Here is a 15,503-nt window from a genome sequence, read left to right as displayed (position 1 = left end):
GGGGTGTCAAGGTTTGTCTTTGGTGTGTCAAAAGTCGAATTGGGGATGTCGGGGATGCCTTCGGGGTGTCGGGGCCGAATTTGGGGTGCCAAGGTTTGGCTTTGGGGTGTCAAGGCCCGATTTGGGATGTCGGGACCGGCCTCAGGGTGTCAGGAGCGGCTCAGGGGGCTCTGGCATGTCAGGCTGGCTTTGGGGTGTCAGGCGGCTCTTCGGGGTGTCAGGGGGCTCTTTGGGATGTCAGAGGGCTCTTTGGGGTGTCAGGGGGCTCTTCGGGGTGTCAGGGGGTTCTTTGGGGTGTCAGGCTGGCTTTGGGGTGTCAGGAGGGCTCTTTAGGGTGTCAGGGGGGCTCTTTAGGGTGTCAGGGGGGTTCTTCGGGGTGTCAGGGGGTTCTTCGGGGTGTCAGGCTGCCTTTGAGGTGTCAGGGAGGCTCTTTGGGGTGTCGGGGGCTCTTTGGGGTGTCAGGGGGCTCTTTGGGATGTCAGAGGGCTCTTTGGGGTGTCGGGGGGGCTCTTTGGGGTGTCAGGGGGTTCTTTGAGGTGTCGGGGGGCTCTTTGGGATGTCAGAGGGCTCTTTGGGGTGTCAGGGGGCTCTTTGGGATGTCAGGGGGCTCTTTGGGGTGTCGGGGGGGCTCTTCGGGGTGTCAGGGGATTTTCGGGGTGTCAGGGGGTTCTTCGGGATGTCAGAGGGTTCTTCGGGGTGTCGGGGGGCTCTTTGGGGCGCACTGAACCCCGCTCCTGCCGCCCGCCCGCGCCGCGCTCCGCCCGCCGCCCTCAGCGCAGCCCCTCAGGCGCGCACGCGCCGTTGCCGCGGTTACGGCGGACGCCGGGGCCACAAAATGGCGGCGGCCGCCGCGCCCCCCCCCGCCCCTCACGGGTCCCCCCTGCCGGGACCCCGGCGGGCCCTGAGCCCCGAGCCCGGCCGCGCCCGGACCCCCGCGCCCCGGCCGCGCCCGGACCCTGCCGCCCAGCCTGCGGGAGGCCATGGAGCGGCGCGGCCCCGTCCACGCGCTGCCCGAGGAGATCCGCAAGGTACGAGCTGTGGAAATGCCAAAGCCCAACATTCAGGGCTCCTGCAGCAGTCCAGGGATGTTGCACAGGCCTGTGAGCACCGGAGCATCATCTGTACATTTTGGTCCTGGGTGAGGTTGGGTGTTGGGTTTCCTCACTCTTTGTGCGGTGTAATTACAGTAATTCCACAGGAACCCTGCAGAGGAACACCTGAGCCTGTGGCGGTGTTGTCGCTGCAGGTGAGTGTTGCAGAACACCTCGCCCTGCGCCGCTGTTGTCGCAGCAGGTGAGTCTCAGATTTCCCCTGTTCTGGCATGTTTTGCTGCCGGGAGTTCGGAAGGACTGCAGAGCATGACATGTTCCAGAGGAGTATCAACGCACACGGGGACGGAACATTCCCCTTCATCTCCCCTCCTGTCTTTGTGCGTTCTTTTGTTTGGGAGACGGATTATTGCCGGTGTAACAGTGCTGCTGTTTATATGGCTCAATTTAGGAGGAGGCTGCACTCAACTGGAACAGGAGTCACTTTTTGTAACACTATCAGGTTTTCACTCTGGCAGTACAACACCCAGCTGTCCTCATTCCTCGGTCTGCAGCTCATAATTGACAAGTCATTTAAAAGCTTTGTGTACTCAGCCTGGAGAAATTTGCCCTGGATTAGTCCAGGAAACCATTCAGACAATTTCTGAGATGATTTCTGAGAAATCAAGGATGGGTAAGATATTCAAAGAAAGGGAAAAGGAACACTTAGCCGTAAAGAAGAGGAAGGGAAGAAGCTGTGGGACATTTTCAGACTCGTGAGCAGCTGTTTTAGTAGCAGGAAGGATCCCACTAAGTTTGTTTATTTAGCAGTTAGTTTCTAGCCCCAACGGGGTACAGTGGTGAGCAAAAATCATTGTAAGCTCCTCACAGAAACAGTTGTTCCAAACTGTTGGATGAGGGAATCCTCCTGGAGCTGGTTACTGCCTAGTATTTCCTTTAATGACTTAAAGCTGCAGTTTTGTGGCACTTGAGCCTGTTTAATGTTGGGATCAGTTCCTGAGCCAGTTCCTGTTCCATGTGCTAGGCATATGCTGGCACAAGGAGGGAGCAGCAGCCAGGGCAGGCACAGAAAGGCAGTGACATTGATGCTGTCAGCAGCAGTGTCAGTGGCTGCTGGTTATTATTGAGCCAGGATCTTGGATTACAATAAGGAATACGCTGGTGCCAGTCGGGAAGGGGTGTGAGCACTCTGGGAACAGCGTTAAACTCCATATTCTTAGGAAAAATAAGTAATTTTAAATTAATCCAATGCATCAATACAAAATCCATAATAACCTCCTTTGTCACTTGTCAGACCTAACAGTGAGGGCTGTAATCAGATCATAAGCAGAATAATATGAACAAATGGATGTTACACAGAAAGAGTTTGCTAATATATTAATAGTTTTAATATCTCAATAATTGTAATGGGACTCACTTGTGAAACTTGGGTCTTTGCTGCCCCTCTGTCCAGGGCTGTTGAGATTTTAGTTCTGAGCTGCAGACTTTAAAAATAATGACGTGACTTATAGAAATTTAGAAAAGAGCAAGAATAGTGAAGAGCTTTCAAATCTGTTTCTAAGAAAGAATAATAGAGCTGGGGTTGCTCATTCTGGAAAGTACCTGAGGGCACAGTAACTGCTCACAGATGGAGGGAGGTGGTGGTTCATTTCCAGGTGCAAATGACTCTTTTCCTCACATTTCTGGATGTGCTTTGGTTGAATGCTTCAAAACTCTGGAGCAGCTCCCCCCGGCAGTTGTGGAATTCTCCCAGGGGGACTGTTGGATCAGCTTTTCCCATGAAGTGCAGAATGGGGCAGGCAGTCTCTGGAGATCCCCCCAGTGCTGGGTACCCGTTTAACAAAAAATCTGGTGCAGAAGATGCAGGATTTCCAGAAATGGATAGATTTCTGCTGCTGTCCCATCCTCCTCGAGCCACGCGTGAGCTCCAAGGCAACGACAGACCGGGATTTGGGATGAGAAAGTGTCAGGGGTTTACACGTCCTGTGCTGTTGCTCATCTCCTCCTCAGCCGACTCGTGTTAGAGCTGCAGCGTTGTTACAAGACAATACAAGTCATTCTCACAACTTCCTGTCCCTGTATCTCCTGTCCTTGCTGCACACATGTCGTCATTCCCTTCCCGTTCTCTGCTGCTCAGATTTTCTAGCCTCTCCTTTGGGATCTTTCAGCCGGCTCCCGACACAGCCGAGCTTGTGCCAGCTGTGGTGCGCGGTGCCAGACGGGGCACGCGCTCCCAGGATGGGCTTGCAGGCCGAGGGAGCACGTGTGCCCAGAGGGAGCGTGCCAGGACTGACTGCAGCCCGGAGAGAGGGGCATCCCTGGGCAGGAGCTGTGACTGCAGCCCGGAGAGAGGGGCATCCCTGGGCAGGAGCTGTGACTGCAGCCCGGAGAGAGGGGCATTCCCTGGGCAGGCACTGACTGCAGCCCGGAGAGAGGGGCACTCCCTGGGCAGGACTGACTGCAGCCCGGAGAGAGGGGCATCCCTGGGCAGGAGCTGTGACTGCAGCCCGGAGAGAGGGGCACTCCCTGGGCAGGACTGACTGCAGCCCGGAGAGAGGGGCATCCCTGGGCAGGAGCTGTGACTGCAGCCCGGAGAGAGGGGCACTCCCTGGCCAGGACTGACTGCAGCCCGGAGAGAGGGGCATCCCTGGGCAGGAGCTGTGACTGCAGCCCGGAGAGAGGGGCATCCCTGGGCAGGAGCTGTGACTGCAGCCCGGAGAGAGGGGCATCCCTGGGCAGGCACTGACTGCAGCCCAGAGAGAGGGGCATTCCCTGGCCAGGCACTGACTGCAGCCCAGAGAGAGGGGCATCCCTGGGCAGGACTGACTGCAGCCCAGAGAGAGGGGCATTCCTGGGCAGGACTGACTGCAGCCCAGAGAGAGGGGCATTCCTGGGCAGGACTGACTGCAGCCCAGAGAGAGGGGCACTCCCTGGGCAGGCACTGACTGCAGCCCAGAGAGAGGGGCATTCCCTGGCCAGGCACTGACTGCAGCCCAGAGAGAGGGGCATCCCTGGGCAGGACTGACTGCAGCCCAGAGAGAGGGGCATTCCTGGGCAGGACTGACTGCAGCCCAGAGAGAGGGGCACTCCCTGGGCAGGACTGACTGCAGCCCGGAGAGAGGGGCATCCCTGGCCAGGACTGACTGCAGCCCAGAGAGAGGGGCACTCCCTGGCCAGGACTGACTGCAGCCCAGAGAGAGGGGCATCCCTGGCCAGGCACTGACTGCAGCCCAGAGAGAGGGGCATCCCTGGGCAGGACTGACTGCAGCCCAGAGAGAGGGGCATCCCTGGGCAGGACTGACTGCAGCCCAGAGAGAGGGGCATCCCTGGGCAGGACTGACTGCAGCCCAGAGAGAGGGGCACTCCCTGGGCAGGAGCTGTGACTGCAGCCCAGAGAGAGGGGCACTCCCTGGGCAGGAGCTGTGACTGCAGCCCAGAGAGAGGGGCACTCCCTGGGCAGGAGCTGTGACTGCAGCCCAGAGAGAGGGGCATTCCCTGGGCAGGAGCTGTGACTGCAGCCCGGAGAGAGGGGCATCCCTGGGCAGGCACTGACTGCAGCCCAGAGAGAGGGGCATTCCCTGGCCAGGACTGACTGCAGCCCAGAGAGAGGTGCACTCCCTGGGCAGGACTGACTGCAGCCCAGAGAGAGGGGCACTCCCTGGGCAGGACTGACTGCAGCCCGGAGAGAGGGGCATCCCTGGCCAGGACTGACTGCAGCCCAGAGAGAGGGGCACTCCCTGGGCAGGACTGACTGCAGCCCAGAGAGAGGGGCACTCCCTGGCCCAGAGCTGTGACTGCAGCCCAGAGAGAGGGGCACTCCCTGGGCAGGAGCTGTGACTGCAGCCCAGAGAGAGGTGCACTCCCTGGCCAAGCACTGACTGCAGCCCAGGGAGAGGGGCACTCCCTGGCCAGCACTGCTTTGGGATGGATGGATGTGGAGGTCAGCAGGGATCCAGGAGCTGCCTCACAGGGCAGGGGGCAGAGCTCTCATTGTTCCTCTCCTTGGAGCTTCATAAGCTGCTTATCAAGATTTTATTTTTAAGGAAATTTTAGCCTAGAGGGAAGGAGATTTCTTGGCCTTTTGTTAACAGGATGATACATGTTAAGGAACTTTGGTTCTTCATGTTCTGGTTAATTTTGCCTCATGTGTCAAAACTTTTACATGTCCCTGCTTTCTTCTCTCTCTAATTCCTTCTGCTCTCACACCCCTTTCACAACACATTCACTGCAAGATGGGTGCTAAATGAAACAAACCAAAATCAATAGGTGAATAAAACATCCACATGTCCATTATTAAAGTTTACAGTATTCTTTTATATTTATAGTTGCATGCTTCTTGGAAACAAATTGTTAGTAAAGATGGAAATCACTGGCTTTTAATTCCTATTTTTAATGTATTTACGTAGAGTTCCTGCAATCAAACTCAACCTGAGAGGTGTCACAGAGCCCAGAAGGGAATTAGTGTTTCCTTGACTCCAGTGTCATGGATGTGTGTTTTTAGGGACTTCTGGTTTTGTTGCTTGGTTAATGTTTTATTTTGGTTTAATTTTTCCTCAAGACTTTTATATTTGATCTTGGTAGTTATTTGTTGCCAGTGATAGATGAATCTTTTTTTGTGCCTGTGGACTTCAATTGAAGTTCTGTGGAAATGGAGGGAAGTAGAAGGGAAGACGCAGCTCTGCATTGAAGATCTCCTAAAACAGGAAACAGAACAGAAACAGAATGACCCAACAGCAACACAAAACTCAAGTCCTCATAGCAGCAAAGTTATATTTAATTTCATATTTTATTTGGCAAAAAAAAAAAAAAAAAGCTTTGTCACCATAAATCATAAAATTAGTAGGGCCAAGATACCCTTAGAGATTAAGAGTTCTGTCCCCCCAAGAGCTGAAAGCTCAGGGCAGGCAGGAACTCTGGGCTGTTCCTGTGAGGACAGAACGTCCTGTGGTGTCCCCAGAGTATCGTGTTCACCACAAGCAGCAGACGGGTACTCGGTGCCTCTCCCAAGTGTGCTATAGATTGGGCACAGTATGGGCTCTGTATGAGCACATCGTGTCAGCTTTCCCTTCTCTCGCTGTCTGTGAGCCCGGGCTCGGGGTTTGCTGGGGAGAGCTTCTGGAACACAGAGTTCAGCTGTGGCTGGGAGCCCACGAGCCTGTCCCGTCCACCAGACAGCACAGCTCTGTGTTTGGGACCGCTGCATTGGCACCAGCAGGGATGTAAAAGCAGATAAAATTCCAATTTGTGCCCTCCAGATAGGTGTGGTAGAATGGCAGAGCCCTTTTCAGCATCCTGCTGGCCCTACCTTCTGAATTCTCCTGGAGATGATGTCCCCAGGCTGCTCCAGTGCCCACAGAGGTTTTCAGCACTGGGCTGTAGAATTTTAATGTTTGGGTGGTGTTGGGGTGTCAGGCTCCTGCTGTGGGAGTGCTCTGGAAATGGGAGAAAAGCCTGGGATGCTTTGGGTTGGAAGGGACCCGAAAGTCCCACGGGCAGGGACACCTCCCACTGTCCCAGGTGGCTCCAAGCCCCAGTGTCCAGCCTGGCCGTGGGCACTGCCAGGGGCTGTATCCAGATGGTTCAGTCTCTCCAGTGAGGGACACTGCACACCCTCCTTAGGCAAGCTTTTCTCATCAGACCAGGGCTGTATTCTCTATACCCAAGGTTTTCTCCCAAGCCCAGGGTTGTATTCACTGCAGTCAAGGTTTCCCACCCTCTCTGCAGCCAGTGTCCCAGCGTGCAGCTGGAACTGGAGGGACTGGAACCTCCTCCCACGCGATGGGACTGCACCAGGAGGGGCTTCCTGACAGTCACACTCACGGATGCAGAGTTACTCAGGCAAAGGTCTGGCTAACAATGGGCTAAACCTTCCTTTGCCTGGAGTGTTCTGTCCTGGGATGCTTCGTGGCAGCTCTGTCTCAGCTGGAACGGGCTGTGAGCATCCCAAGGAAATTGGGGAGCTCGGGAAGGGGTGCTGGCCCTGTGCTGGTGTTTGCAGCCTCTGGGAGGCTGTCAGGGGTCATTATTCTGCTTTCCTCCAGGCAGCAATGGCTTCAGCTACCTGAACCCCCGCTGTCATTTCCTGTCGTGACACAGGGATTATCCCAGGGCATGTTTTGAATGAAGCAACCTTCTGGTTTTACTCCCAGCCTGTTTCTCCACTGTTCATGTGTTCAAAGCAAGCACGAGGATTTTTATTTTGCAACTGTGATTTTATGGGCAGGGAGCAAATAATGATGTGAACAGCATGGCTCAGCAGTACCATCTGTATTGCTTTGGGGTAGATGCTGACTGAAAAGTTGGCTCATAATACACTTTGTTTCTTTTAAAAGAAATGAAGTTTCTACTGAGACTTTAAAAAATCTTTCTTTGACTAAGGCAAATATAAATTTCAATCCGGTACCTCCTCATTTTGCATATACATCAAAAGATTCCCCTTTCTTCCTCAAAAATCAATGGTGTGGTTTGAGTCATCATTTCTTTTTGTGCAATCGGGATTGACTGATGTGTCAGAAGAGGGACAGACAAGGATGAGAGACATGAAAATAATGTGGGAAAGGAGTGAAACAAAAAAGAAAGTAAAGCTGGGCAATAAGGTAGAGTAAATCAACATACAGAAGTAATTTAAGACCACCCAGCTGCAGCATAAGGATTTTTTTTCTTAACTGCTATGTATTCAGCTACAAGTTTAATTTAGACAAATACAGAGTTTTTTGGTTTTGACGAGTCCTTGCTGAAGCAATCTCAGTCCTGACAGGTCCACCAAGGGAGCAAGAGCTGTGCACCAAGGAGAGCAGGGTGTTGTGAGGAATTTCCCCATGGAAAGGGCTGTCCAACCTGGCACAGCTGCCAGGGCAGCTGGGGGTCCCCATCCCTGCAGGGATTTTACACCCCTGTGGATGTGGCACTTGGGGGCCCCGGTGCTGTGGGATGGTGGCACTCAATGGTCTTGGAAGGCTTTTCCAACCTGAACGGTTTCTGGGGTTCTGTGATGAGTGATCCATGTGCTGGATGCTGTGATATCAAAGCCCTGCCAAACAAGAGAGGTGCTCACTCTTCTACCAGGAATCCAGCTCTCCATCATGAGATGTTTGTGGGTAGGATGTGAAATTCCAGAGAAGAGGGGTGGTGGTGCACACCCTGGGGTTATTTGGTCGAGTTCACGTGGTACAAATTCCTGTCTCATCATCCCAAAGCCTAAAAATGGTCCAGACCACCAAGTGTTTTTTTTTTTTCCTTGCAACTTATGCTCTACAGATGAAACTGAGTCAGACAGATGTAATTTGAGTGATTATCCCTCTTGGCTCAGTCCTCCCCTTGCCTTGGGAGCTAAAGAAATCTTCGTAACCAGGGGATAATATTTCCTTCCAAAACCAACTGCAGAGTGGAAACTGTTCCCCAGATGCTTTACAGCATCTGTGCATCACAACTGTAGCTCAAAGTCTTATGGATAAGTGTGTTCCCAGATCAAGCACTTTGTCCTCAACAAAACCGGTTTGTTAATTCCTAATTGATTTTTTCTGTTCACTGTTTGTCCTCGGTGCTTACTCAGGACATGCAAGTGCCCTTTCTACTCAGAGCTCTGATAGTTTCCTTTTCTATTCCTTCCAAACTGTTTTTCCCCTGATTCTTTTCTACTTTGAACTTAAGATGACAACAGTGTTTTTATCAAATGGAAACAGTGAAATACGGAATCTGAAACCATAAATTTGTATTTAGTACACATCCTTAGTGGTTACTCAGCAATCTCACAGTTTCAGAAAAGGTAATTTTTAAGCATAAGAACTGATGACAGTTTGTTTCCTACAGATTGTGTGTAATGGTTGGTCAACTTTGGTGTCTAAGAGACAAGGTCTAGTGGAGCTTTTCTCCTGGAAAGATCATTTATAAGGCTGCCAGGGGACTGGGATAGATGGGATATTGGAATTCCTGGGTCAGATGGGATATTGGACATGATTGTTCCTTGTGAGGATGGGCAGGCCCTGGCACAGGGTGCCCAGAGCAGCTGTGGCTGCTCCTGGATCCCTGGCAGTGCCCAAGGCCAGGCTGGGCAGGGCTTGGAGCAGCCTGGGACAGTGGAAGTGTCCCTGCCATGGCACTGGATGGGCTTTAAGGTCCCTCCCAACTCAAATCCTTCTGTGATTCCATAAAAGAGGAGCCTTAGATTTGGGATGGGAAGTCAGGCCAGTGCCCTCCTTGCTCTGTTCACGTTCATCGGGTCCTGCTGATGGACACTGGACAGATGTGCTGGGTTTGAATTAACTGTGGCTGGCATCACTCAGTATGTGCCAAATCCATTCCTGGTGTCAGGGAGCTGTTCCATATATTAAGGTGGATATTTGGAGGCTGTTCAATCTGTACACTTTTTGCAGTGCTTGCAGGGTAATTATTAATGTACAGAGCAAGGTCTTGGTTTACACAGAATTTCCTGTTCTGTGATTTTTTTTTGACTCTGTAGCAAATATTGTAAAAATCCAATGTGATCAGAAATCCTCCCAGATTTTCATTTCACCTGAGAAATGGATAGGAAGGAGAGCAGGACACACTTCAGCTGAGTCCACACAGAGAGTATTTATTGTGCTATGATTTCATTTATTTTGAAATTCAGTAACAAAACTAAGACATTTCAGTACTTGCACAAACCCTTTCCAGTTCAGCCCCTGGTGATTCTATCTTGTTTTTAATGGGAGAAGCAGTGAAAGTTCTCAGCTGTTTGTGTGAGCAGCAGCAGTGGCTGTGCTGCACAGAGCACCGTGTCCTCTCTGTGATAAAACCCCCTCCTGTGCTCCCTGCACAGCTCATTTTGTCCTTTTCCAGTGCAATCATTCCAGTGCTTTGGAACTCCGGGGTACTTACCCTGAAGAACAGTTTCATGTTTCCAAGCACAGACTGCAGCTGCCAGGAAAAATAAATTTGCATTTTCGGCTCTTTCAGAGCAGCTGTAACCAGGGGGGGTTAAACTGGGGCAATGTTAAGAAATAGGGAAATAAAGCTCATCCAGGGTCTCCTGAAACACCATTTATATCAAGCTATATTGAAACTGCTAAAGGTTGTTGTATGAGTTTTTCATTTATAATTGTTGAAAGCTCTTTACTTTCCTCTGGGTAGGGTTTCCTTTCTGTTTATCCCAATGTCTCAAAAGATCTTTTTTTTCTTCCTCTGTAAAACCAAGTTTCTTAGTTGGACTTAAACTGTTTGAGCAGGTGCTTGCATGTTCTCTGCTTCAAGATTAATAAGAGGATCAGTTGGTAAAGTCTGTTGCCCAATTTAATAAATGGCCTTTCCATTGGATGTGTTACTTGCTCTGTGTTTTGTAATCAGTCCCGAGTCCTTCATACCTGGCAAAGGTGTGAAGATTCCACAGATTGCCCAGCACCCCAGTGCCATGGACACCACATCAGCATCATCAATTATTTCTGTGAAGATTGTGGATTACATCACTTTATTCACTCTCCCTCATCTTGCTTCCTTCCCTTGGATACGAGTTGCTGGAAACCCACAGAAATAACATTTATCTGGCCCAGGCAATCCCAGACTCATTAATGAAATGGCTTTATAAAACACAGCATTTCATTTTCAATTGATACATCCATCCTAACTCAGAAGTACTTCAGCATTTCAGTGGGAGTTCCCACATGTCAAATTGAGTTGTTGTATCTTGGGACATTGCCAGGAAGGGAAGGTGCTGCCCTAGCTGGGGTTCATTTTGCTAATGAGGATTTTTGTCTTTATTTGTTAAAGCAATAACATCATCTGGTCTTAAACGTTCCAGAGCAGTAAATGGTTTAAATTGTTTGGATTTATTATTATTTCTTAGTGTCACTGAGGGGTTTTTTTAGCTGAACTTGTTCCTTACAGACCATCTGAAGCATTTTCTGTCTTTGTAGATGCCCCGGGAGCAGACAGTGTGCAAATACTGCGGAGTCAGCTACCTGACACTCCACGAGTTTAAGGTGATGGAAGACAAAGTCAAAGCAATGGAGAAGGAGATTAAAGTTTATAAAGGAAGTCTAGAACGAGAGAAGAGGCTTCAGGCAGAATTGCAGGCTCTTCACCACGACCTTGAGCGCTGCCGGGCTGAGAGCGAATCCAAAACAGAAAGGTCAGAGCTCATCATCTCTGGTGATCCTCTCCTGTGTGTGGTGGGGAATGGCAGCCCAAAGCAGCTTAAAATACAAATAACATTTGTCTTGCTTCTCTCAGATGGCCCATATACACTGTAACACTTGATTTAAATCATCTTCCACAGTATCCTTTGGAAGCAGGTTCAGAATTCCTGAGCTGTTTAGTAGCAGTCAGTATGTGGAAGGTGAAGGAAAGGCCAGAAGGAACTTGGAGGGATTTCCCCTGCACACACTCCCAAAGGGAGATGATGAATATTTCCTTTTATTCTCTTGTAATAAATCTCTAATATTCCAAATGAAATTCCACAGGACCAGGAGTTCCACAGGTCTGAAATTTGGGCTGACACTCTCACACCCTTGGTATGGAATTCCCAGTGTTCTTCCCTGGGAATCTCAGGATTCCCTCTCTGCAGGGCTGCTACAGAATCCTAAAGCAATGGGGAACAGTTTGGGAACTGCCAGGGGCATTTTGCTTCACAAACAGGAAGTTTCAAATCCTCACAGATATGGGAAGGCCCCAGTTAAAGGGGAATTTTGTACCTAAAGAACTCCAGTAATTAAGGATAGATCTCAGAGCCACATTTGGATTTTCAGGGCACAATTAAAGTGTGTTCTTTCAGCTCATACAGGGTTTGTAGCCTTTTCCATGCAGATATTTTGGAATCTATTGTTATATTCCATTAATTGATTACAGTAGAACTGTAAATAATTGATGTTTATAGTCGATTAATAAAAGATACTCTATAAAAATAGAGGTTTGCTCATGTTTGCTACTGATGGATTGAGGCCACCAGAAATTCCTGGGTAATTTTTTGCTTATCTGACTCAAACAGACAGAAGTTTTTTGTAAGGATGAGGTTCTGATTTTAATTATCAGCTCAGTTTGATTTCTGGGATCCCCAGGAGGGGTGTTCCTTGTGTGACTGCCTCACACTAAGGGACCTAGAGCTGAAGATGCTCTTGAGATTGGACTGAAATGCTTTGGAAATCTGCTTTTTCTTGGAGAACCACTCAAATACTGTTAAAAATTTAACTTATTAATGGATTTAGTTAGGCTTTTGCTTGCTAATATTACTAATAAAAGATTCATTTTAGATCATAAGTTCCCGCAAAAGTGAACAGAATGCATTTATCTTGTAAATTACTCATAATATTTCTTGCAACATCTTTTTCCTTTAAATTTAACATCTTCCACCCCTTCCTTCCCAATATTTAATATTTTCTGTGATTTAATATCTCTTTTTAAAGCTTGTTTGCTCCTTGTCCCTTTAACGACCCTGGGTGGCCGCTCTGGTGGCAGAATCCAGTGTGTGAGCAAATGCACTGACAGCACATTCCTCTTGTTGAGGATCATTTGCCAGAGCTAAACTTTAAATTTTCATCGAGCTGACTTTCTGTAGTAAAGCTGGAACAGTTAATAAAATTTTTATCTCTGCACTTTTCCCCCCTAAGGCTCCACTTGATTTAAAAGCTGCTGAAATCAAGTGGAATACTTGCAGTAGGTTTCCATTCCAGCCATAACTCAGTTGTGCCTCGTTAAGTAACTTGGCTGAATATTCCTTATCTTTTCCTTGCTATCCTGGGCCTCTCTGGCTACCTTGTGCTGTGGTACAAACTATTCAACATCCCGGGTCTGGCCAGGCTCAAATCACTGCTCCCAAAGCCAAACAGGCCCTTTTCTTACTTTTATCTCTGCTAGACGAAGGGATTGAATCTCTCTTATCAGTTGCAGACTGCTTCAGTTTTCTATTCCCTCTAGGTTCAGGTATTCCTGTTTGTACCTGTGGTTAACCTTGAAAGCCACCTGGGAGTTTACCTGTCCTTAGTTACCTTTCCTTTGGGATCCTGGCAGGAGAAGGGGAACGAGCTGCACTGATCCCACTCAGTTATTCAACCTTATTCTGTGTTAAAATCACTTCAATCTTGATAATTAATTGAATTATTATTAATTTAATTAGCAAAATTCTTGCCGCATCCAGTGCAGGAAATGTAAAATAGATGTAAATACTAAAGATGTCCTCAAGTGCTACATCACACTTATCTTGAACACTGCCAGGGGTGGTGACTTCACCGCTTTGTGAACTGAAAATGAGCAGTGAAATGAAAGCGAGCAGCTCCTGGCTCTGGCCAGCTCCCGAAGTTTCATGGCAGTGAAAATAGCGGGGTGGAGCTGCTTTTGGACAGAGTGTTCCAGGCTCCTCTGTGCATCCTGTCCTGGCTGGCAGTGCCAGAGCTGCTCCATCCCACCGGGAGCCCCATGCAGGGATTATTTCTGTGCTGTGACACCTTCAATGTGCAGGGATTATTTCTGTGCTGTGACACCTTCAATCCCCTGCACACGGAATTGCCCTCATTGCCTGGGACAGTGAGGGCTTTGCAGCTCCTGCTGGGGTTTCTCGTGCTGTCCCCTCCTGTCAGCACGGGCAGTGACCTGCCCTGCCTCACCTCCACTCCTCAGGATCCCTCCTGTGTTCCAGGAGCAGCTGGATGCCAGCGTGGGCTGTGAATTCTCACTGAGGCACAGGGCATGAGATCAGTGTGTTCCCACCGTTCTCTAAACGCCAGCTTTTAATGATCTTCCTTTGTGCTAAAAAGGCCTAAAATAACGTGTTTATTTGGCTTCCTTCTGATGATAACAGTGCAGTGCCACTCTCTTGCCTTTTCCATCGGATCTTTTGTGAGTGACTGACCAGGACATGCTGGAAACATCCCTTTCATGTCAGCTCTGAATGGAAAGAGGAAGAAAACGTGTCTCTCCTTGTTACTAGTTTCTTTTTAATCCAAAATTCTTCAAATACTACCCCTTCTAGAACAAGAATAGAAAATGAGCATCTGGCTCTCCCCGGCTCCCAGAGTTTGGATTTGTTATTAGTCAGTGATAAATCCCTGCTTTTCTTCCTCATCTGCAAACGTAGATTTAAATTCTTGTAGTTGTTTAGAAAATGGACATTTCCCTGCGAGTGACAACAGTTCTGCTCCCAACCACAATCCAACAGGTTTTATCTCTCCCCTCCTGCTCTCCACCTCCTGGAAATATGCTGGTGGCAATGGGCAAAAATTCCTTAAAAGGTAATGCCAGGAATGTCTTCAATCTCCTTTTTTTTTTCTTTTTTTTTTCTTTTTTTTTCCTTTTTTTTTCTTTTTTTTCTTTTTTTTTCTTTTTCTTTTTTTTTTTTTGAGTGTGTGTGTGTTTTGTTTGTTTTTGTTTGTTTGTTTGTTTGTTTGTTTTTGTGTGGTTTTTTTTGTTTTGTTTCAAGGATCACAATTGAGCCCCCAAAATTTGCTTTTTAACCTCCAGATGTTCAGTTCAGATTTTGTCAGAGCTCTGCAGATCCAGGTTTCTTAACCAGGACTAACATTTTTTTAAATGTGCATTTTGGTGCAGATCTATGTGATAATAGTAACTAATGCACTGTCACGGTTTGGTTTAATTTTTATTTATTTTCAGTATAAATCATTCTCATTCTCTTCTGCTTGAAGAGGATTGAAGCCAAGGCTGATGTAGTGCTTCTGCCAGCCTCTGGTTTTGTAAAATACTTGTCTATTCAAAGATTATTTATTTCCTTGTGGCAATGAGTCACCAGCAGACAAATAGATCATTTTCTCTGCGTGAACAGTAAGTGTTGAAAGCTTAAACAGGGGCTGGTTTTTAACAGTTGCTTGTCACTGGAGTTGTGTTTTTGGGGCTGGAAGGCTGCTTTGGGATGGTTATCTACAGAAAACAGCTGGGGCTGATGTGCTGTGTGGGATTGTTCCTCACACGGACCACAGGAAGGGAATTGGATTCAGCTCCTTTATTCCTGTGCAGTTCCATTCATTTCCTGACAATTGTGGGAGCAAGTGCTGAATTGTTGAAAGAGCAATGTTTGAACTGTGTTTGTTTACACTGGGATAGCTGTGCCTGAAAAACCAACTGGTGCTGCGAGGAGACGTTCCCAAGGTAAATGTTAGAGGTGAGGAACACCTTGGGGAGATGGTTCTGGAGGTGTTTCTGTGCCTGAGGCCAGCACGGAGCTCATCCTGCTCCCAGAAAGCTGAAACCACAGTTGGAGGTTGATTATGGGTGCAAACAATTCTGATTATTTTATTTACATCTATAGGATAAAAACCCTGACAGTGGAACTCAAAACCAAGCAGGAGGAGGTGAAAACTGTGAAAGCTGATTTGCAGTATTTCCAGGAGGAGAAGGAAGCTGCCTACAAGCAGTCCCAGGTGCTCAGGTGAGAACCCAAAAGCAAATGCTAATGTTGGAAATGCTCTATTTCTTACATATATATTATTTATAAAGATTCACCATAAACCTGGGCATGCAGTCATTCAAACATGATTA

General features: G+C 48.6%; 1 protein-coding gene across 4 annotated transcripts in view; it reads left to right on the top strand.

The window, feature by feature from the left end:
* The first annotated feature begins 693 nt into the window (after positions 1–693).
* LEKR1 (leucine, glutamate and lysine rich 1) overlaps positions 694–15,503 on the top strand; it is a 32,730-nt gene continuing 17,920 nt past the window's right edge. The window contains exons 1-3 of one of the 4 annotated variants that reach the window (XR_010081597.1): positions 694–1,028; positions 10,937–11,151; positions 15,274–15,393. Coding sequence is in view for 3 of the 4 variants with exons in the window: in XM_063408493.1 (XP_063264563.1) it covers positions 981–1,028; positions 10,937–11,151; positions 15,274–15,393 (383 nt within the window). In the remaining variant the exon portion in view is untranslated. Of the gene's footprint in view, positions 1,294–10,936; positions 11,152–15,273; positions 15,394–15,503 lie in introns of all 4 variants that reach the window. The other 3 variants (XM_063408493.1, XM_063408491.1, XM_063408492.1) reach the window with 3 other exon arrangements.

The sequence above is a fragment of the Prinia subflava genome, chromosome 11, assembly GCF_021018805.1.
Source record: "Prinia subflava isolate CZ2003 ecotype Zambia chromosome 11, Cam_Psub_1.2, whole genome shotgun sequence".
Lineage (NCBI taxonomy): Eukaryota > Metazoa > Chordata > Aves > Passeriformes > Cisticolidae > Prinia > Prinia subflava.
Note: the sequence above shows the minus strand (reverse complement) of the source record. Positions and strands in the feature narration are given on the sequence as shown.